This window comes from Indicator indicator, chromosome 7, assembly GCF_027791375.1.
Source record: "Indicator indicator isolate 239-I01 chromosome 7, UM_Iind_1.1, whole genome shotgun sequence".
Classification (NCBI taxonomy): domain Eukaryota; kingdom Metazoa; phylum Chordata; class Aves; order Piciformes; family Indicatoridae; genus Indicator; species Indicator indicator.
Window position 1 is genome coordinate 28482319 of NC_072016.1, and position 24825 is coordinate 28507143.

Sequence of the window (24825 nt, forward strand, 5' to 3'; positions counted from 1 at the left end):
ATAATAGTACAGTTTATAAGGGAAGAACAATTTTAATGTCAGCAAAGTTTTTCATAGTACTCAATCAAGACATATTTCTTTACCTGAGACTGTGCGTTGACATTGGCCCGATTTGTAACCAACACTTTAACTACTTCTGCTTGTCCAGCAAGGGATGCTATGTGCAATGCTGTGTTTCCTTTCTGAAATGAGAGAGAGTGATATTTGAAGAGTACAAAACCTGAGCTGGAATATATGACAACAGAAAAAGGAACATACTCCACTTTAAAACGTTGTATTTCTTGTAATATAACACTCTCACTGAACACTTCTAATGGATAAGTTATTCTGCAAGATATGTACAGAATCCAAGACAGGAACTTGTTCATTAAATCTCCTCTCTAATAACCTGTGATATTTATTATAATCTAAAATAATTCTATTAAAGAATTATTGAGACCACTCCGCTAGTGGAAAATGTGCAGCTACTGCTGCAGTAATGTCTGTGATCAGCTGGCCAACTCTTTGTAGCTGTGCCATCAGAGAGAACAAGAGGACAATTAGATAGGCCTGACTGACCTTTGTTGCTGCATCCACACTGGCACCTCGCTGTATCAGTTCAGAGACAACTTCTACATGTCCTTCTTTGGAAGCAAGATGGAGAGCATTCAACCCATTCTGATTAAAAAAAAAGAAGAAGACAAATGGAAACACTGGCGAAAGTTTCCCAGCACAACAAACATATCAAGAGACGAATTATTATATCCAGCAACAGGACTACTTCCTAAAAATATTCTTATGTGAATTTTATAAGAACCTGATTATAAAGAAAGAGTATGAATTAAGTCAGGACATACTGACTCTGGGGTCTCAAGTTCTGCATGCTCTCCCATGATCTGATGCAATACAAACAGAATGAAAGGTAACATTAACAAGCACAACATTTTCTAAGTGAAGTGAAATGTAATGGAAAGGGGTGAAAAAAAGTTTTCATTGGAGAAAATACGTAGACATGACTTATCAGAAAACACTCAAGTTAGCATTGACATGAAGTGCAAACATAGAGATTCAAGAAATAATGAGAAAAAGTATTTATCCAGAAAATTTGATCAAAATATTCTTCAACCTGATTTGAAATGTTGATGTCCACTCCATTTTTTAAGTAGTCAAGAGCCTTTTCTAAGTTGCCAGCTCGAGCAGCTCTCAGATAACTTGCATTTGTGTCAGACTAGAAGAAAAAAGGAAAAGTCCCATTAGCAACTGCAGCACAGCAATTCCTGTGGGAAAAAAGTTACTGATGCTACAACACATTGTACATACATTTAAACAGACATGAAAGGATCCCAAACTGCCTTACCAAATATGGGTCAAATCCTGATCTCCTAGCTCATGCACGCTCCCTCTGGTGTAAACATGCTGTCCGCCTGACTAGGCAGCACAATATTTGACTCCATACATAAATGTGAATTATGCAGCACCGTCTAATATGCAAGGCTAGTAGCCAGGGACACATCTGGTACCCAGCATGGAAGATAAATATGGTGATGTGCAGGATAGGACTCCATGGAAACCACTACTTTTTCCAAAAGTGTTACACCACCTTTAATGTCCAAGGTGAACAGACCAAACCAGTACTGTGAGATCTCACATGACAAATTAAAAATAGTCCAAAATACTCAACATCGGTGGACTGGACTACCTGAACAAAAAAACATGTTCTACAAAAAGAGATATTTTAAAATCTAACGTCTGCTTACATTTTGGTTTATTTTCTCCTTCCTTCTTCATTTTATGGTAGATTTTATTTACAATATCTCTATACATTCAGTGAAATAGCCAGAAACCTCTAAGTACAGCACCACTATCTAAACTGAATTTTATTTTTTTCAAATCTTGATTTAAAGCTAGTTCTGCAAATTTGCTTTTTTGTGACTTCAGATTGAATGTAAAGATGGCAGAAAGGATGGTTAAGTCACACACACACACACAAAAAAAAAGTCACTGAAAGTAATTCCCATTCCCAGAGGGTTTTAACAACAAGTTATGAAAATATCCATTGAGGAGGGTTTAGATAAAGCTGATCCTGCCTTGGGGCAAGTGGACTGAACTGGGTTAGTTTTCAAGAGGAACAAATCATATACTCTGTGATTTTATTTGCACCATGGCTTTTCCCTGGCATCTTGGTGAAGTCCACATTATTTTTGGTGCTCTCTTCTCCATTGGTGTAACTAGAATTGTCTTTATCATTTTCCTGACAGGATTCATTTACATCACTACAACTGAGGTTCTAAGAGATGGAAACAATTAGCTTTAGAGAAAAAATTAAAGGCAGTAACTGATAAGAGAAATGCAAAACACCCTGGTACCAAAGGTCAGTTACTTATCTAGTGCTCAGATAATTTTTCTTTCATTCCTCATTTTCTGGATTTGCTATAGACTTTTCTGCAGCTGCTGCAAACTAGATGTTCTCTTCGAGCATTGCTTCAAGCCCACCTGAAGTGATCTTTTCATGTAGGATGGAGCAATCTTCAGCATAAGGACAGCAAACAGAAGTATTAAGTCTGCTTTCTTCTTTGTGCCAGTACAAGGTACAAGACTATTTTGCTAGTACTTTCAATAAAACAAGCTCTCTTTTCCAAGGACAGAACAATTACTTATGGGATTTTAATTTTCTCCTAAGTTTTGCACACATGACATTCCAGTTTGCAATGCAATGGTAAGTTACTACTTTATTACCTTCCCTGCTCTTAGCCATTTTCTTCCAAGCCTGCCATGGTGATCGTAATAAATCAACTTCTGTGATGTGCTCTGACAAAACAGCCCTTAGTTACAGATATTTAATTAAGGTTTATCAAAACCAAGGTGCTACTACAAACTGCAAGGCCAGAACTGTAAAGACACTGGGGAAGAACAGCTGCCTTGAGAGGTGTGGTAGAAGACTCATCTGGAAGATCATCTGAACTGTGCAATGCAGATTACTACAGGAGACAGGCCATATCCTCAGTGCTTAACAACAGCAGCCGCCGGGGTGAAAAACAGGTCAGCATTTTATCAGCATTATTAAAGGTATGAGGGAGGACTTAATAGACCGGGAGCCTTTTTGTGACGGCATACTGGCATGACTGTTTGGCACAGTCAGCAGGTGAACAGTCACTAACATCAGCTGTTTACAGCTGCTTCTGAGCATGGAAGGGATGCACTGGAGAAGCTTGCTACAGCAAAGTAATCCCTGCCAGTCATGTTAGTGCACTCCAGACAAGAGCCACTGCATATGCTGAGAACTATCTAAACCCTTCTATTTGCTCAAACAAAATGGAGGAGAGAAGGCAGAAGGAGTGATAAATTGCTGGCGTTCACTTTAGTAACTAACTGCTGTTTCCCTGTAGATAGAGCAATGCCTATGCCTTTTACGGATTTCTCTTGGAAATGCTTGTTTGCCAATGGGAGGAAGGACAAAGGTTAGGTCACACCTCCTGCCTGAGGACATATATAAATGTTTCCAATCAAGCTAGATCAGGTGCTGCCAACTCATGCACAAACCTCTTGCTGAAAACTCTTAAGCAAACAGCATGCCATCCTTTGCCAGTCACCACTGAAAACTCACTCCTTTTGCTCAGACTGTCCAGAAAAATCACTAATACCAGCAGCCAGGTTGCCACCTGACCAACAGGACTGGGAACACTCACACATCACCCTGGATTCCCACTGCTCAGACAGAGAGAGGCTCCCAGTGCAAGGGGCACTGTACAGAAACAGCAGAGCTGACAAGCACAGGAACTATGACAACCCAGAAGCACCTGGAGGAGCTGACCCTTAACAGCACACCAGGATAACACAAAATCTCCCACAATTTAATTGATCTGAGTTGGCTTTTCCAATTTCCACCGTACTGGTTTCCAGTTACATGAGCATGATATGAGCTGATAGCATCTGAAACTGCATGAGTTGCTTTAGCAGCTAGGGTGTAACATATCCCCATGCACTGAGAAAGGGGGAAATGGGTTTGTTTTGTTTTGTTTGAGGGGTTTTTTGACCATAAGTAAAGCTCCTAAGCCCTCAGATTGGGTTAACTCACCTCAGGCTGGTTAACTCATGCTTTCTGGACGATCATGGATGGAAATTTTAAGATGTGCACAGAGGAATAACAGAGGTTGTACAACTGTGTAAAAAGTTCAACGGGGCTTCTGGGATACTCTCTGTACGTTATGGTCTCTGCCACATGCAGAAACAAGCAATAACATCAGGGAGAAAGGAGAGTCAACACTTTTAGAAACCAAAATCAGTTCCAGCTTCTCTAAAATCCTCTAAAAGTAGTGTTGCCAAGTTACACTTTCCCTATAACTAAGGTATTACTTCATACCTGTTTAAAGAGAGAATATTCTTACAACCTTTTTCTACCTTGCATAATGCCTTGAATATGCTTCTTTTTAAGATATTCCACTTCCAAAACCCAGAAGAAGCAAGGAACACTGTCCAACTTTTACAAAAGCTAAGTAGAGGAGTCAGTAAAACTTGATCAAAACCACCAAAGTAAAATTTACGTTTCTGAACCTAAAATTTTCTCAACTTTATATCTCTATTTCAAGCTTAAATTCAATTTAATTGTTTTTATATGCCATAAGAGAGTAGAAAAATGTCATTTCCATTTGGTACTCTTTTGTTTAAAATAAAACCTCCTGAAGCCCCTGATAGAAGCTATTAATTGCCTCTATATTGTAAAGACAGGAGTGACATCAGGGCCTGCACTCAAATCACTGAAAGATTTGTAAGATCAAGTAAGGGTACCGATAATGCTAGTAATTATTTATATGGATTGCCATCATTCCTAAAAGCCCATGTCAAAGGCTATTCAAGGACCTGTTATAATAAATACATTAAAAAACACAACAGGGTAACAAAAATTGTAGGTTTCCAACTATTGCTCAAGATGCTCACACAGGTAAGTGCAGGGGGACCTGTAGAAACAGGGGGATACCCTCTGTGGGTACTTGTTCTTGATATACCCACTTACCCTCTTCCACACTGATGTCCAACAGATGACAGAAAGTATATACAAAGGACATTCTCGTAAGAGACTTAACAAAATTATCTCAAATTCTAAATTGACTTAAGCCTCAGTATTCCTGAGAGGGGCATTCTGTATGCTAGCCACCTATTCAGATCTCCTTTTTTTGTTTTGTTTTGTTTTCTTTTTTTTTTCCCTCATTCATAATCAATCCCAACATGAAATGAAGAAAAAAAAAAGGCTTTTGGTTCTCCACTGTCTTGGCAAATACCAGGAAAACAACAAAGCACCCTGAATCTTAGATGTTCTTGCAATCAGCCAAAAGGATTGTAGCTCTTCTTGTATATTTGCACAGGATCCCTCTTTTCAGGCTGTCCTCTGCTCCCTTTTTGCGTTCTGTGGTGATGCTACCTTTTCAGTCTCTATATCCAGACTAAAATTAAAAATCAAGATTTTGACAAGTGTTTCAATTCTTGGAGAGGCAGACCTCAGATTACATGCATAGTATTTAGTTCTGGAATGGCTATTAAAAAATATTTAATAAATGGTGTATTTATGAGAGTACTAGCACTGCTGCATGAGTGATATCAAGCTTTTTCTTCACAGATGGTAGGAATTCTTCCTCCTCCCCTTGTACTTCTTTGGAATAATAAGGGAGTATTTCAGGTTTTAATAAATGCATAAATGGAGATGATTGGCTAATGAACACAGGGTTTATGCAATGTGTATTTCTTTTAAATGTGTGGTTTTCCCTTTAATATTCTCTGCCATGAAAATTACATTTTCTAATGTATAGCAGGCTAAGGAGTTTGCAGACTGCAGCCAGGCTGCAGCCCACAACAGGTTTTAAATCCTGGGGCTCATTTTCATCAGCCTTCATCTCTGAGACATCTCTGGGAAGGGCTGAGGCTGAATAAGCAGTGATGGTAGCAGTACTCTGTTTCCCAAGCCTGCTTTATCCTAAGCTCCTCTAGTCCTGCCGCATGATGGATGACAGAGCCTGTGATATGCAGGGGTAAGACGAGAATAGTTTTCCCATTTTGAGGAAAAGATAGATAACTTTAAAATATTTCTATTACAGGAAAGACTCTTAAGTCACTTGGATTTTATCTTAAGCCTCCATTTTAAAACATAAAATGCTGATGTTGACTCAGGCTAGCAAATACATATTCATTATCTTTTTCTCCAGGTGCTTCCAGTGAAGTAGGAGATTATGTAGCATGAGTAAAACCAAAAATTGCTAGTAAATTTACATTGACTGTCAACCCAGGCTTTGGCCTGGGTTTTCCAAGAGCCTAGCCTCTCAGCAAGTGGAGAATATATATCATTCAGTAAAACCTCAAAAGTCCAAAGCCATTATTTTCAACGTGCACAGGCCCCCTTCAATACCAATGGCATTTTTATTACACTCATCTCTCTTTCCTTTGTGTTCTGCTTACAGTGGCTTCTTTTTCAGATTAAAAATCCAGTCTTTTTTTCACATTGGGAGCTGGGTTTTGTTTTCACTCCATCTTTAACAGTAGCTGTTGTGAAGGGAATCCCCCAGCAGGTTCCCATTGTGCTGGAGCAGGATGCATTCTGGCTTGAGTCCCAACAAAAAGATGCTAACCATGCCTAACATTTGTTGTGGGGGGAGAGGCAATGACCTCATTTTAAGGGATGAACTTATGTTACTTCCATTTCGAAATATCCTCAACAAAACTAGTCTTGCAGCAGCATGAGGTGATCTGAGGAAACAGATCATAACATTTTTGCTGATTTTGATAAGGATGGGCTTACTGCAACTGACAGCATTGTTTTTGTAGTAAGACTCCACTCTGTTGGGCACTCAGCACTACATTGGATATTGGAGGTCCTTGGCATTTCTTAGATTTTGCTCCTAAATTCACTTAGCATTTTCCTCCAAACAAATACGTTACACTCATCTAGGAAGAGATTTTTTTTTTTTAATAAACTATACTGGCCAGTTAACAGCAATGGGAAATAGACCCGACATATAATTTTCTTGGGGAGACTCTTCACCCCTCCTCCAAATGGCTATAGCCTTTGCGTCTCCCTAGTACTTCCTAACTAAATTAACATTAAAAAATTTCAGTTGTATCCTCCATATCAGAAAGAACTGGTTGCAGGAGATGAGATGATGATCTTTGTGCAAACAACTACATCTGTATTCACTCTTTGCATACTGTCCTACCATACGTGTTTTCTGATGAGAATATGACAGCCTGGGGCCAACTGCTATCTGCAGTTCAACTGTTAATTATGCTTCAAAGAGAAGTTTTGGGGATCACACTCCTGAACACCAACACAGGGCAAGACATTAAGCTCCATTCCTACTGTCTGACAATTCAAAGGAAACATCTTTAGTCAAGGGAAGGCCAGATATTTTGCATATGACTGCAAAATAAGAAATTATTTAATCATTGGTCAAAAGCCAAACAAATCCCTCTAGTTGTTTTCCCTATCATGCAACTTTCTTTGATAATATTATTATATTGTGCATTAAAAAGTACCCCAAAATATTGTACTATCTGGAATGTCCCCATAACTGGCCCTGTTCCAACTATGTAACTGTGATATATTTTCCATAAATTAAAAACTACACTGGTTTTCAGGCTGTGTGAAACCCCTCCCTCTCAGTCACACAAGTGGAGGCTAAAACACCTCATATTTCTGTAAGAATTTCATGTGAATTACATGTGAGCCTCTGCAACAACTGAGGCTCTATCCCTGTGCAGTAGTCATTCTTAACATGGCCGTAGAGAAAAATAAACTAATTCCTGAAAATCACACATTTAAGCCTTTCAAAAGAGAGTGGAAAACACATTTAGGATTCAGTGCTTGCTTTCTAGAGATCCTTGACAAAAACAGGAAAATATCCACTCAAACAAATAAGCCTCTCTTCTTGCTAGACCACAAGACCAGCTAAGCTCACAATCATAGAAGGGTTTGGGTTGGAATGGATCTCCGAAGGTCAGGAGCAGGGACACCCTCCACTACATCCTGTTGCTCAGAGCCTTGTGAAGTCTGATTTTGAACATCTATTCTTCTCTCATTTCAAACCATTGCCACTCATCCTATCACTACAGGCCTTTGGAAACAGTCCCTCTCCAGCCTTCTTACCGTTGTATCTCCCTGGAGCCTTCTTTTCTCCAGACTGAACAATCCCAGCTCCCTCAGCCTGACGTCATAGCAGAGCTGCTCCAACCCCCTGATCATTTTCGAGGCCCTCCTCTGGACTCACTCAGGTCCACATCCTTCTTGTGTTGGGGGCTCCAGAGCTGAACTCAGTACTCCAAGTGAGGTCTTACCATCTGATGTGAAGGTTTAATATATACTGTTTTCAAGACCGCTCACACCACTCTGTTAACTTGGCAAAAAGCTGGATCTGTAAGCTCTCTTGCCACTGAAAATCAGCCAATTGTGGAAGATGGTTGAAAAGAACCCAGAGCTTCAGATGTTAAAGCCAGATACACACAAGAGCATTACTCAGCCTCCAGTATAATATGTGTTTATCACTACCTTTAACACCATCAAGAGGTCCAGAGGGACTGGTTTGCTTATGTCAAACATCTCCTGTGAAGGTATGAATGCAGCTTGCTTACTTTGTGAGTTGCTTAGCCTTTATGCATGCAGTTTTCTTCAGCAGAATATAAATCTAATCAATCCTATGACTTAAGATGCTACTCATTCTTCCTTGAGTTACTTTAAAAGCCTGAATGACTGATTCCTAAGAAAGTTCAAGAATAAGATAGAAATAAAAAATAGACATTGTTCTTTTGCTTTTCTACAAAGAGCAAAGGGTGCTGCGAACTTCTAAGGTACAAAAGATACACACAGATTTAGATGGGGAACCCTTGCCTAACGTTCACATGTAATACGTATAGCATGTTGAACATAACATCCAAATTGAAAATGCCCCTAAAGTTATCATCTCCATATTATTTACTTGTCACCACAGATTCCCAACAAATATAAAACCATTTAACTGCAGTTCTAACAAAATTAACGTCTGACAATCCAGCAGAAAACAGCTGAACCAAGCTCAAATCCACAGGTCTGGACATTGTCTCACAGGTACGATGTTCAGACATGAGGCGAGGGTCTACACTACTTCCAATGCTCTTTCCCAGTTTGCACAGCTGAGGTACTGACAGCTTGAAACACCAGCTCGATGTATCAGTGTCACCTAAAGAATTTACCAAAAAAATGTCTAAGTATGCATGTGTTCAATTAATAACAGCAAAAGCAAGATGCTAATTTTCCAGGATTGCAAAATTAACGTACATCTGCATGACACACACAATCAAAGTATGCATGAACATGTATAATCCCTGAGAAGGATCTGATACAGTCAAAGGCAAAAGATTTGAGCATCTACAATTCAAGATTAATTCTCCAGGCTGACAGCCTCAGCTTCTAAAAGCTCATTTCAAACTCTGGGAAGAAACTTTTGAGCCAATAATGACTCATCTCTAAAACTCTCTAAAGTTTTCCTATCATACACTAACAAGTGAAAAATAAATCACTGGCTTTCATAACTGCTACAACAGTCACAAAGAGCTAGAGAAAGGCTGGATATGCTCCAAGGGTTTCTTCTTATGTTTATATTCACCTGAAGATAATAACTCTCTTATATGTCAATCTAAATGAGATGCCATTGATCTCCTCTCTGCTATTTTTCTCTCAGAAACTGAGTACCCAATGCATGGAAGTAATTTCAGCACATCTCAGGCTCAAATTTAAAGCCATTTCCATGCTTAAGTCACATTCTTCAGATCACTGCATTAATTATGTTTGTCAGTCCACCTCCTGTTCTCTGTGTGCATCTGATTTTAGGATCAGAATCCAGAAAGCAGAAAAAAAAAATTCAGCAACCATCTTGAAAACATTTACAGAATGTATTTATTAGTCTACAATTTCAGATGGGAAAAAATAAAATATTATAAATGTAAATCAGATATTATTGGTGATTTTGGAGAGAGAGTTTTTATTCACTCAAAATGAGCTCATTAAAAAAAATATCATGTAAATATGTTTCAGTCAGATGCGGTAAAGTGGAAATTACTGGTAACAAAGTGGAACAAACTGCATGTCAGTGGTAGCATAACTCACATAATACTCCCTAAAATCCCGTAGTAAACAAGCTCTAGGAACTATAGGCAAGCTACATAACCTCTTCTGTAGCTAGATCATTTGTTAAGAGCTTTCAGTACAGTGAATTCAGAAGTTTCCTGATCTTTCTGCCTTTGTACTTTGTGCCTGCTTTTGAAAGCATCTCTCATTCAAAACCAAAATAATTCTGCCTTGGAAGTTTGAACATCATTAAACTGAAAGACTGTTTGATGACAACTAGTTAAGCCATTTCTGAGATGGCAAAAATAAATGCAGAATCATACTGATTCATACTGCAAGTGTTGCAAACTCCATACAAAATAAAAGCTTACACTTCTGTAGGCTTGGAGCATTAGAATGGTTCATTTGAAAGCTATCTACTAGAGTTTTATAATTTCTAACACATTGTTCAGGATTTTTATAGGAATTACAAAGCTTTTTCAGTTTGTAATTGCCAAGGCACATCTTTCTTCAGCAGGGATTATGATCTCTATCAGAAGTAAAGGCCCTCTTCTAGTTTACACATCTGAATAACTCATTGAAAGAAAGTCTTTGGATAGAAAAGCCCATGTAGCTCATGTGGGAGATGCAGAATCTGAAAGGTCAGTGGAAATTATCTAAAGAGCTTTCAGGTACTAAGAGAGCTCATATGACAATATTTGCAATACAGCCATAAACCTGGTAACTGTCAGTTCTGAAGGGCTGGTTAGAGGCATCAGATGAGTTTTGTCACAGTGGTTTACCTTAGCAGAGTTTGTAGCATTTGCAGTACAATCTATGCTGACACCCTTTTGTTGATTGGCTAAGAAATATATATGCCCTGGAATACTGAGAAACAATCAATGGAACAAATAATCCAAGGGATTCAAACACATTCCTAGAGCCAAAGACTGGCTGAGGTAGTTTCAGTTGTTCGGGATTTTACAAAACCTAGCTAGCACTTCCCAAACTCATGAGGGCAATTTCACACAGGAGAGTTAACAGTTCTCAAACACAGGAGCTGATCAACCTGTCAGGAGACAATTTTAATCTTGGTCTGGAAATGTATGAGACTTATTGGAGAATACCATCAGTGAATATTCTGGGCTGTATTGGCTTGGGCATGTTCTTTTACAGCAACTGAGTTTCCCTGTTGACCATAACCTCCTATTTTCCACTTGATTCTGTTACTGTCAATATGACCCAGTTCTCCAGATCCATTCTGTGACCCACCATATCACATTAAACCACAAAAAGCAAGATAAAGCAAACCAGAGCAGGTGCTACATGTGTTGTTGTTGGTTAGTTAGAAACACTGAGGAAAACCTGCCTTCTTTCTCCCCAGTGTGATGGTATATGATGTAGGCAAATGCAATGTGCAGCCAGGTTAGAGCAGTGGGTTGGACACAGGAAGGGAACCAGCCTCCACATTTCCCAGTGCTCACTTTCTCCTCCTCCTCCTCTGTGATTAACACTAACATTCACTGCTGCAAATTTGTGCAGTGGCATGGAAACTTCTGTGATAGCATTTGTTGGGGCTGTCTGGATGAAATGTATTCCATGGTCTATGCAGAGAATGTAAATTAGTTTACAAGTGTTTTGTTCTTCACACTCCACATGTTCTAGGTTTGAAGATTAGCTCAGATTCCAATAAGAAAATTGCTTTTCCCAGCCCAAACACCAAAATGTATGAGTAAATTCTCAAATCAGAGTCTTAAACTTGAATCAAGTTCTAAGTTTAAATATGAGATCTGTTTTGAAATAAAAGAAGGAGTCTGAACCACTGCAAGGGCAAGGCTAGAACCATGATTTACAGGTACAAATAGGATGAAAACAGTGAGAACAATCTTAGCTGTATGGGGTCTTTGAAATGAAGAAAGGAGGAATGAAGACATGATATAGTTCATTTTTTTCCCTAAAGTGAGAAAATTTACCAAATACACAGATAAATATTTGCAGATTGGACTGTTCATTTTGGCACAGCCCATTTTCAGTTACAGAACCAAACTAGTATTTTTCTGGATTTTCAAAGCCACTGTGTACTGCAGAGTTGGAATCTTGTAGAACAGCTGTGATGATCTGAACATCTCAGGAGTGAGTTCTAATTTTTTGACAAAAATATAAGCAACAGAATAGTCTGAATCTTTGCTTCACACCTTCATAGTTCATTTTCATCTGAAAATTACCACTGCTTGTCTTAGCATCGGAATAAAGTATGTTTGGAAAACACATAATTGTTTAATTGAATGAAATAATTATATTTTGCTAAGGAATTATCACTTTCCAAAATGGACAAAAAGACTTTAACCTTTACTATTTTAATAAACATAGGATTAGAATTAGGGTTTTGTTGTTTAACCATTAAACTGTTTACAGAAATCAGTTATGGCCAACCATACTGTCTAGCAGGCCTATACAGTTATGTTCCCTAATATTACACGACAGAATGTAGCATTACTATACAATGTTAATTATAGTATCACTTCTGAATAACAAATCTACAGGATTTAAAAAAAAAAAAAAAGCATAGAAGTAGAGCTCCTAAAAGAAAAAAAAATATTCATGGCAACCTATATGAGATTCAAATATTTATGGAATGAAAACAGAGTTTACCAGAAACATCAGCAAGAAAAACTTACAAAGGAAATACATACTGTACCCCTTCTCCATCGCTCATCTCCATTTCAGATAGCTAATACACCTTCAGTAAACAATGTATATACTAACAGAAAGACCAGTTTCTATGCAACCTCTAACAAAACCCCATAAAGCAAGAGTAAGTACTATTCTGTTGCAACACAGAGGGGCAGAGCGTTGCACAGACCAGTGTGGTAAAAGGGCAGCAACATTTTCGGTTTGCTCTGCTCTCCAAACTCTTGCACAGAGAAACTAGCAAGACTACATTAAGTTCTGTAATACTGGGCTCATATCAAGTATCAGCAAAGAGGTTTTATCGCACTAAAGACTGACATTATTGTGCTTAAAAAAAAAAAAAAAACAAAACAACAAAAACAAGGAGAGGGTAAATAATGTTGTCAAAACTGGAGGGGGGGGGGGGGGGGAAATAGTTTTATCAAGTACCTTAAAACATTTGAATCTAACAAAACCTTCTCCTACAAAAATTGCTTCACAGGGATAATCTCCCAAATAAAAGTTTTCATAGTTTTCAAATTACTAGTGGAAACAAATTTCTGAACATGAATAGCATCACCAGAAAACAGACAGAGTTTCAATACGGTTTTCAACAGGGATCAACAACCCAGACTTGTGTTGACAGAAAGTAACCGGCATACATGTTTAAGAGAACCCACTGTAGTATTTTTTCAGAGCAGAAAGCTATTGTTGACAGGGAAATTAGCTGGTAAATTACTGGGTGCTACCATCAGTAATAGCTTTCACTAAAAAAGCCCACTGCCATTAATTGAGGCTTCTGCAAAGCTTGGAAGCCATTAGTATTAATAACACAATACCACAGTTACCTGGGAACCTGATATTTCAATTCTGCAGTAAAGCAGTCTGGACAGCAACTGCTTTAACTTTGTGGATTTTAACTGATATCTTTAACTCAAGTTACTGAAGAACCTTAGAGCTTAGTTCACAGTATACAGGGATGTCATTTCACAGCATCTTACTCGAGTAATTCTTAAATCACACAGGGAGTACCTTGGAGGTCACTGGCACTCCCCCAGAATAGCAGTGATATGGGTGCATCCCTACAGGTCACTTCTAGCATAATGCTAGTACTTCAGCAGGCTCCTTTTGAAGTTTAACTGACCTCTGTAGAAGAGGTGTATTATTTAATAGATACACCTTAAAAGCATAGATTTCAATTAACTTTTTTCAAAATATGCAAGATTTGCTAGAACATTTCAGTGAACAAAACTCTTACATCTAGGTTACTGAAGGTCTTGATCACAGAACAAAGCATTACAAAATATTTCTGCAATGTTAATCAACATCTTCAACGGAGTGTCCTGAACAGAATGTCACCATTGGTGAGGAGAGAGTGAACAAATAATTCCATGTATCATTTGACTACTGCCTCACCCTGTACTGTAATCCAACCATCAGAACACACCAAACAAGCCCAAATGTACCTCTTCCTACATCCAGCTTTGCCTCACACAATCAAAGACTTAAAACACTAACACAAGAAATTCGATATGCAGATTTCACTCTTATTTCACAATCCACAAATGCTTACTTGTTCTGGAAAGCATTCTCCCTCTTCCACTGCCATTTTCTGTGGCCAGATATGAAACTTGATGACTCAATTAGTTAACACTTTGGACACTGCACCATTGCTAAAAATAGCATCCCAGGAAGTGGTTGTTTCTTTTTTTTTTCTTTTTTTTTTTTCCTCTTTTTTTTCTTTCTTTTTTTTTTTTTTTAAGGAACTAAGTACAGTCACTTGTTAGACTTCCCCAGGCAATTTAAATGGCAAAGGACAAGTGATTATAAGTTAGTAACGGAGCATGTCCCAGGATTCCTGGCTCACTTACCATATTTGCTGCCTCCAATCATTCCCCGTGTATGTAATCATGATCTGTGGAATACCCAAAATAGCTGCAGCATCAGCTGATCAGAAAACCACTGCTGCTTGGAATCACTCATGAAACAAGCTTTTGTCATTCTGCTTATCAGCTCTTTCTAATGCAGACTACTTTGAACTATTTCTAAAGGCAACAATAACATCATTTTACACTCTGTGTGTTTTGAATACCACATATGCCTGCCTCCCACTCCACAGTAATTTTATATTTATTCAGATTTTCTGATGACTAATTATGATAGATTTGTGTCACTGATTCTGGAGACTATTTTCCTGAACTAAAAGATTGCTTTCTATATGCTTCAGGTTCCTAAACCAGAGAGATTAAAAGCAGTACCATGAGCAAAATGATTTTGCTTCAGAGGGAAGCCCAGAGAGAGGTTCATGATTTCAGTAAAGCAGATCTCTTCCTTTTCAATGGAAGTTATTGCTAGCAGCAGGAATTTTCTTCATGCTTCCCTACAGTTTCGTACATTAGGAGTGTCTCCAAAGAATATCCACTGTCTGAGAAAGGGGGTGCTGAAGTGCCTTCAATACACCACCTGCACAGCATGCACTGCTCTGGTCTGTAAACACCTCACCTTGCATGCAAGGGCAGTGCATGGTTATTCTCTGGTACAAAAGAACAACAACAGGAAAGATAAAGGAAAAAAAATAAATCAAGGTCTAATATTTCTGTCAGACACATTATCCCCAACATCCCTCTTGTCTATGAAAGGAAATAGTCTGTAAGTAAAATATTGTAAGGATAATTTGAAATTTTCAAGAAACATTTCTCCGTACTTGCACCGATTAGAGCCTAGCCACCGACTAGTAAGTCTTTGGTCTTGTGTTGTAACACAGAACTCGTTTCTAATTATCTATGTGAAATCTTTTAGAAGATACAAAATTTGGGGTCCCTGTGTACTGCTACATGAATAATGTAGGCCATGCACTCAGGTGATGTAGTCCAAAATGACTTTATTAATGTCACTGACAATACACTCTATTAACAGCTACTCTCTGCTTCTGCACATTTTTGCTTATGGCATTCTAGCATCTATGATTAAGACCAATTTCTGCCACTGCCTAAACGCAGAGAAGCTAAAAGCTGTCTGTAGGGGTGGAGGAGCTTTCCATCTTGATTTAAGTACAAGGCAATGACCAAGGCAGTTTAAATGAATTTACCTCACTGACATATCTGTGCAGACCTCCCTGTAGCAGAGCTTGCAATCATCTGAACCACAGTTATCCTGGCAGTGTCCTCACTGCAAGCTGCCACAACAACACACAGTACCCTAAAACAGTACATTTTTAAAGCTGAATTTTGACTTTGCATTACTATTTGTTTTGAAGACTGAGGACTATCGTTTCAAAACAATAAAAGGAAACATCCCATTTCTAGAAAGCCAAGGTCATAGGGGTACAATCTACTCACTGAATTTTTGTTTCTAGCTAAAGAGGGCTTGCCTCTGAATAAGAACTAGGTGCCTCATACCCTTCTTCTGCCTTTGAAAAGGTGCTTGAGAACAAGGAGAAAGGAAATACGGTGGTTTGTGTTATGGGAATCACATGAAATGTAAAACTTGCCAAATAGTTCTTTTTGTAGATAAAAAGATTGACTTGGTCAGGTATATGGAAACTCACAAGAGTCTGTCCTGAAAATCAAGCCCATGGTGGGGTGGTATCCCCAAGCCCCTGGGTACCACTGAAATTCAACCTCCTGGCAGGGCATAGTGACCAGTGACAATAGAACTGCAATTCAACAGCTCTCCTAAAGCTGAATTACTGCTTGTTTGGAAAGTAGAAACAATGCTTTTTTAAAAAAGGATTCCACACAGACTCTGCATGTGTCTGTTTTACCAGCAGGCTGTAAACCTTGTTCCTCAGGCAGCCCAGGTCTCATGGATGTTTCCAGCATGATCTGAGTGACAGCCTGCTCCCTCCAGGAGCTCCTCTGAGACTGCTCTCCCCTGTGAACTGCCTGCTTATTTATTCTGCTAGAGCTGCTTTGCTTTTCCAGACACTGACTCTCGGCTCTTTGAGTTCACATTAGTATGATGAGACCAGTAGATGAACGACCCACACTGTTGCCTATTAACCTCCACAAAACTGTCCTGGTTTTAGTTGTGACATTCCCACAAGAAAAGTTGTTCAATTCTCTCTCCATTAATTTTAAAAGAGCAATGATCAGGAAAAAAAAGCACAAAGAAAAATTAAGATTTGCCAGCACAGAAAAGTCATCTCAGCACATTCACATCCATCGATTCAGCTCTGATTACTGAAAGCTCATGTAATAAATCATAGTGACATTATATTTTTTTTAACCTTATGGATCAAGTTATACAACATTCAAGATGATTTCTCATGTGCATGCTATTAACAAAAGGCACTAAAGGAAAGGCTCAATACTAAGACACAATCAATTTGTTGTGGACTTGGGTAAATTTTTCAGGATCCTTTTGTTGCTTTGCATCCTGAATTACACAAACTACAAATTCCTATAGTCATTCATAGCTTGGGAAAGAGAAAGGACCTTGGATACAATTATGTAATGAGTTAGATATGCAAGGGAAAAGAAAACAAATGTCAACAACCAATCTCCTCCCCTATTTGAAAAAAAAAAAAAAAAAAAAAAAGACAAAACCCCTTTACAGTCTCATTAAAATGGCAGATTTGGTACAGATGGAGGATTCTTTTAAAACAGATAGTGGAAATGTCCCTTTACATTATCACTACTCTGCTCCCCAGCCAGATGGAGTGCTTATGATTACTGGCTTGGAAGCGACTAGCAAACAAAGCAACACATGGCAGAACTCTGCAGAACGAAAAACACGGCCTGACATGAGATAAATATCTTCCCAAGAATGGAAAAGACAAGCTGAAGTAGTTAAAACCATAATCTGGAGCTACTGATACAGATTTTGTGAGAAGAAACAGAAATTATTTTTTTTCCTGAAACAGTTCAGAAGAGTCAGCTGAAGCCCACCAGAGCAGGGGATTTATAGCTCTGTGGTATTTCAGACACCCTTTTCAGAGATCAAATGGTTGACACCATCAGTACAGAAGTGTTCTTACGCAACCTACACCTATGAAGGGTCTTCAGATTTACAAATTTCTTATATCACATAAACCAGTGGTAGTATCTGTGATATTTAATATAATTATAAAAAATTCTATTCTGGTCTAAAAAAAAAAAGGGTAGTATGTGCCTTAACTGAGACTACAAAACAGCAGTTCATGTGCAGACATTGCAAAGGCTACAAACAGCAAAACAAGAGGTGCACAGAACAGTTGCCTGACATCCACAGGCCACAGGATCATATGTGAAGCCAGGAGAGACTCATACTGCATGCAGGAAAAGGAGCATAGTGAAGCTCAACAGACAGAGGCTCGTCTTTGTGTCTAAGAGAGTCCATCTCAGACGCAATGAACTTAACCACTATGGATAGTTACCAGGCTTTTACAAAGTTACTACCAGAAGAAAATCCACTTTTACTCATTTATATTTTAAATACTATAATTGTAGACTCTGAGAATATACAGCCAAAATGATCACCATTTGTGTATGACTCTTTTTTTTTAACCTGCCTGTTCAACTACCATCCATCACAAAAGTATTGTCTGTTATACCATCGTTCAAACGCTGCCAGCTTAAATCGTCTGCTGAAACATACATAGAACTAGAAATCTATAGTTTGAAGTATACATTCTTTTCCAATAATAATTTAAAAAAATAAATTAGACATAATTATAGAATCACGATAGGACAACAATAGTCCAAACATTAAATAAATTGAAGTCATGCTGCCAGACAAAGGTACACTTCCCCCCAAAAATCTGCATTGTGCTCCTGTTTAATCTAGTACTTTTGAATAAAAAGTATCAACAAATTTTTTAAACCCTTTATCTATTTTTTTCTTCTAAACTTTCACAAGGATACTCATTTCTTATCACACCAAATAATCTAAAGATCTGCAGAACTAAAAAAAAAAGAAATCCTGTAACTTCTTCTACAAGGTATTTAAAATTTCTCTTTAAAGAAGTGAACAGGAAGCCCATGGCCTCATCCTATTCTTCCTCAGCAGCAGCTAGGATCAAACCTCAATGACTGAAATGTGATCTCTTTTACAGGATCGCCTGCAGTAATTTTTCAGAAGTCTGCAAACTCTTCAAACCAGCATGCCTTGAACCTGGCCCTGCTGTGACCTGTGAAATTCAGCACGTTACAGATATTCCAAACGCCCAGGAAAGGCACACACCAAAGAGCTGCAATGTTTACTCTGTCAAGATCCGTAACAGCTCCTGTTACCCCACCATCAGCACCTCACCTTCCCAGTATATGCTACTTTCAACATCAGGGAAGGGGCTCTTGGGATTATGGACTAAAATAAATGATACATGTATGGTATGAGTGGTATGCCCAAAGCATCTGAACTGCTATCTACAAAACCACTTCAAATTCCATTTTTTAACCCTGTATTGTTCCCTTAAAGTAGCAGAGTAGATTGCATGCTTCTAGCCTACCCTGTTAATCATCTCAAGATTTCTGAAAGGCCACTTTGTTTCATTTTCATCCATTAGCTGCAGTTTTCATGCCCAAATTCTAAAGCTCCTTTAACTTCCAGTGACCCTGGGGCTAAAACATCAGCAGATTATTCCCCAGAATAACCCCATCACCAGTGAATAAGAACAACTGCAAGCAAGTGGAATATAGACTGTTACATGAACCCAAACTTCCTCTCCAAAACTAGAAATATATCATTCAAGGCTCTCACTATTGAGATTTCAGCAACATATCTTCCGTCTTCAATATATCACCTCTCCATGGGAAATGTACATCTTCCACCTAGAGAAAGTTAATTTTGCAAAACCACGGCCACCTTATTACAGAAACTGCATAATTAGCTGCTGTGTGAAAATGAAGGTTCAGATAATAATTATCAAGGTAACTTCTTACCATCAAGACCACTCCACACTCTTTAAATCATAAAGATCTAAAGAGAGCAGCAGACTTTCATTATATCATCCCGTAAGCACCACAGAAAGCAGCTGCAGTTAAACTATCTAAAGAGCCCTGGCTTTATTAAGACTTCCTTCTCTCTCACTAGAAGACATCCATGTCGTTGATTTGCTATGGACTGCACCTTTGGAAAATCCTGAGGTATTAAAGCTGCAAGCTGGAAGAAAGGTTTACATAAGCACCATGATGAAAATCACATGATCAGCTCCTGAGCAAATTGAGTTGACACCATCATGCTTGGAAAAAGAACTGGTAGAGGCCAATTAGGAAGGGAAAACCCAAAAGCCAGAGACTGCAGGCAGCTCTATGTTTAGTGAAACTACAGACCTCACATGAACTCTTGTGGAGATGAAGGGAAGAGCAAGGGCAAAGCACTATATATGGAAAGCACAAGGAGACACGATACCAGATCTTCCTATATCATCTGGAAGCATTGCTGATGTTTGCAAATTCTCTGCTGATTAATCAAATGGCTTGTTGTATGCCATGCATCTTGTTCCAAGTCATGCTGAAAATTGGGATTTTGTACAAATTGAGACAGCAACTTCCTTACAACTCCTTTGACATACCTCACTGGAGAATAGGATTCCAGAAAGCAGAAGTTCTTTGAATCTGAATAGTATTCTGAATAGAATTCTACTAGCAGACTGGTGAAACCAGTTGCTGTTGATGTTCTCCATAAGTGTGTAGGTATGTAAACACATACATAGGGAACTGAAAATCCTGTGCTAACCTTATTATTGCAGCACAGCACAGGAAAATAATGACCAGTTCAGAAACAACTTTTTCAATTTTTCAAGAATGTACCAAAAAATTATAGTTAAAAGCATCAGAGGAATGTTACATAAAGTATACTGTCCACTTGTATATGGTATCCATGTGACAAAAGTTGTTGCTCAGTCTGGATCCAATTTCTAGCAATTTTCAATATTCCAATATTGCCAGGAGCAAAGAATTAATCATCAAGATTCACGGTGACAACAGCGAAGTATTTCATCTGAAAGTTAAGCACCAGAAATGTTGCTGCTGGCAAATAAGCCCTTCCAAACACTCCCTCTCTCTGTTGTATCTCTTTTAGTTTTATTCTGAACATAAATGCAATATGAAGCCACACAACTGCCAAACAGTTTCAAAATGCTCAGACAGTTTCTGCACTGAAGAAACTTCTGCCATGAAACACATTCCAAGAGCATTGCTACAAAAGCAGTAGTTATCTGGGACACCTGGCAACTGACTGACTCCACAAGACCTTAGCAAAAGACCCCCAGCCAACCACTAACAAAATATTTGACTATACATCTTAACTTTGTTCATTCCTCAGGGACAATCTAAAAGAAACAATTCAAATGAGAACAGAAGTAGGCTTAATTAAAGGATAAATACTACAAAGAGTATGCAAATGTATCTTCTTGCCACACATGTATGAAGATGTCCGAGGCCATGTGAAATAAGCACAACCTGAGACAGACATCGTTTAGTGTCCAGTGGCTGACTAAGCTTTGTTTATAGATGGTGTAGGGCATCATTCAATAAAGAAAAATAGAACCACTGAACTAACTATAACTAGTCCTTTGAATCTGTTCCCAAATGCAATGGAAACAATTTGATAGAGCAATATTATGACCAAAGCTTTTAAAAACAGTTAGCTTGTTCTCCACTCCAGTATTGTAGACTCTGGCTATACTATTACACTGTAAAAATATGTGCACACACAACTAACATGAGAACAGTTTATCTATGAAGTGATGGGATTTCTAACACGTCCAGAGTTTAAGAACACTGGACAACCACACTTGGCATCTGAGTCAGTGAGAGGTTAAAACAAGATACCACTGGACACAAGTCCCTAGCCACATAAAATCACTCTGAGCCCTGCCTACAGACACTGCATTGGAAAACATCCCACCATGAGGCATTAGCCTGCTGTTCTCCAGGGCACTAGCATCCTTTAAGTGTGACCATTTCAAACTACTCTAAAGTTTCTTCAAATTACACTTTGGAAGGACTTTCCAGGAAAACCACAAGTTTTAAATCTCTCAGAATTGTTAAAATGATGCAAAAAAATAAGATATTATAGTGCAATGAACCCAAAGAAAAATAAGTGACTGTAACTGTGGTTGATTATGCCATCACTCGAGTTATCCCCAACCTCAGTATTAACATGGCCTGATTGTTAGGACACACAAAGTAGTCACCAATCATCAAAAGACTGACATTAAGCAATCATTCATAGTTATAGGGGGCTTTCCCCAAAGAGAATATTAAACTATATTTGTCATAGAAAATGACCAAAATCTAGTTTTAAACTCCAGTAGGTGCACTGTTCAGTAGGATCTTCCCTACCAATTTCTTTCTGTAAGGCACTGTTTTTCAAATAAGGACATCTTATGGTGCTTAAGTGCACAGTCCCTTTTCAACACAGTCACAGCAAAACCTCATGTGATTTCTCTTACTTAGACTGCTCTCTGAGTTATTCAAAGGCATAGAATCATGGCATGGACAAATTATAAAATTATATATATAATTTACTGAAATTTGAGGTCAGTACTCTGATCAGGTACAAAACTTTCTCTCAGATGTCTGGATAGTACATACAGGAAGCTTTCACAGCCTTTTCCTCTTCAGATTTTAGGTAGAGTAGCAACACAAGTCATATTGCCTCAACTTTGTTATTGCAACAATGCTGAGGCTGTGAATACCGTTTTCCAGGAACACAAAGAGCGTTCAGGTGTCACATGTCAAGTTGTATTACCATCAGGAAGGGGTAAACATTTTTCTGCATTGGGGTTATGCAGGCATTTCCCCCAAACAGAGAAAAATCAGTAAAATTAATAAAGAAATGATGTCATTGAGATAATTTCTGACATGCTGCTAGGGGATGAGGACAGCTGTGCAAACCGCTTTCCAAACAGGAATTACATTTGCCAGCACAGATGTATAAAAACGTCTCTCAGTTCTCACTGTAGTGCTAGCAGCTTGGTTCAATATGTAATGCTCTCCCTGAAACACTGCTACTAGTTTAGCATCCTTTTTTGTGTTACACACATGAGATGCTGGCCACAGTTCAGAGGGATGCTTTCTGAAGCTACATTAGAACTAGAAAAGAAGAGAAAAGGGCAGCTTCAGAGACTGCACCTATACTCATATGGCTCCTTAGGAATTATGGATGGGAAAGCAGGAGGAAATTGTAGGAAGCATAACTCCTAAAGATAGAGTTAAGCTTTCAAGATATAGACTGATTTGATAGTGGATTATTCTAGGTTGTAGTGCAATACTTTTTAGCTATAATTCAGGTATTTTAAGCTACAAGAAAATTTTATTGTACTGTAAATTAGCTCTCCAAAATCTTGTTCAGAAATTTAGTGTGACTTATCTAGCTCTATAGACAAAATACAAGAGTCACAACTATTAGGGTTCTTTACAAAGGAGCTATGGGTCTCTGCACTGCCTTAAATGCTGTGCAACACACCTTGTATCTGATAGCCATGCTATATTTATCAAAATGTATTTCAGACTATAAAAGGTTAGAACATTAGTGGGTTTTGCCCTGGCTTGCATAGCTGTAATCTGTGCTACATCAGTGACATAGGCTCATGAAGCTTCTGATAGCCCATTTCACACCAAATACTTTGAGCAGATGCTCAAATATACCTCCGCGTGACTGCATGAATAATACACTCGTTACAACAACACACATGTCCATATTATTTTTTTCATTCTCTTATCCTAACCTGTTTAGTTAGCATTGCATTTTTTTTTCCTTGGGAGAACCTTCAGGTTTGTAGTGACTAACGTAACTCTCTCTCACATTTCCTTTCTCTCTGTGAATTGTTATTTCTAATCTGATGTTAAACAGCTTTCACAATGCTTCTAAAATTACTGTATAGCAGTAGTATTTCTTATATTTTCATTACTTACATGATGCTTCATGAAAAAGCAATCCTTTGGCAGGACAAACTAGCTAGTGTTCACACTGCATTATGGAGGAGGCAGCAGCTGCTATATTTAGTGTACTGAATATCTTCTTCCATTATAAATCTGTTGATTTTACGGATCTCAAAACTCAGTGATACAGTTATACCTTTTCTGATCGAGGAAAAATTTATTTAATTAGCAACTCGATCATTTTCCCTTAGTTAATGATTTGCCTTAGTAAGGTAAAAAACATACAGAATCTCACAAAGGCTGTGGGGCCCCACGATGGCAGCATTCCCCAGCTCACTGCACTGGGATTCAAGAGGAGCCATCACAGGGAAAGGTGGCACCCTGCATACCACCTGCCACACCTGTGGAGATGGGGACACTCCCTCAAGTACTGTCCCAACAATAATGGGACAGAAACTCCATGGGGTGTGCAACCTGGATGCACTCACCAGTAAGAGCAGGAGTGTGCACTCTGGTTTGGGGAGTTCAAGTTTTGCTGACAACGCAGAGCAAAAATCACATAAGACACAATACTGTTATCTTTTTTTCCTTGGAATAAAATAACCCTTAGAATTTTATAAATTAAAATACTAAAAGGAGATAAAAATCGAGCTTTCAAGATGTTGCCCCAGCAATCGCAATCACATTTTCCTTTGGCAAGTGCATTATAGTTCCACAGACAAGAGCTTCCTATTTTTCCATAAAACTTCTTCATTTTCTGAGCAAGAAAAGAACAATTAAAACTTCACGAATAACAGACATGGCACTTCCTAATCTCCAGGCATTACACAGCAGGCATTGACATTTAATATAATTTCAGTGTGCAGTATTTTATAGTGCAACCCAAAGCCTTCTCCAGAATAAGCACTGCATTCAAATAGCACGCTAGATTCTACTATCTGAAAATGGAATTATATCTTCCATGAGCTGCAAGAACAAACCATCAATCCTGTATCTCTACCTTCTGTGAATAAACCTAGAATCCAACAGTTTTTTCTGCGTTTTCCAGTTCCTCTCTCCAGGGCAGTGGCTAATGAGCTCTAATCATACTGAGTTCATTTCAGATGAGCCAAGGCTTTAATGTGGGTTTTAAAACTCATCCAAAATTCATATTAAATGTATCACTGATCCAATTTTTGATGTGTGTAAAGAAATCTCTCCAATAACTTATCTGTCTTTTGTAATGGCAGGAAAAGTAAGGATCTTTTCAAAGACTACTTTTCATGTTTAGACAATTTTTCGTGTATACACACACAGAGAGCTGGGGCT

The 24825-nt window shown here is 38.4% G+C and overlaps 1 protein-coding gene across 2 annotated transcripts in view; it reads right to left on the minus strand.

Annotated features, from left to right (window-relative positions):
* ANK3 (ankyrin 3) overlaps positions 1 to 24825 on the minus strand; it is a 207418-nt gene that overhangs the window by 145693 nt on the left and 36900 nt on the right. For both annotated transcript variants that reach the window (XM_054382436.1, XM_054382435.1), the window contains exons 2-4: positions 1106 to 1207; positions 559 to 657; positions 84 to 182 (exon numbers count right to left, since the gene is read on the minus strand). In XM_054382436.1, the coding sequence (XP_054238411.1) occupies positions 84 to 182; positions 559 to 657; positions 1106 to 1207 (300 nt within the window). The remainder of the gene's footprint in view (positions 1 to 83; positions 183 to 558; positions 658 to 1105; positions 1208 to 24825) is intronic.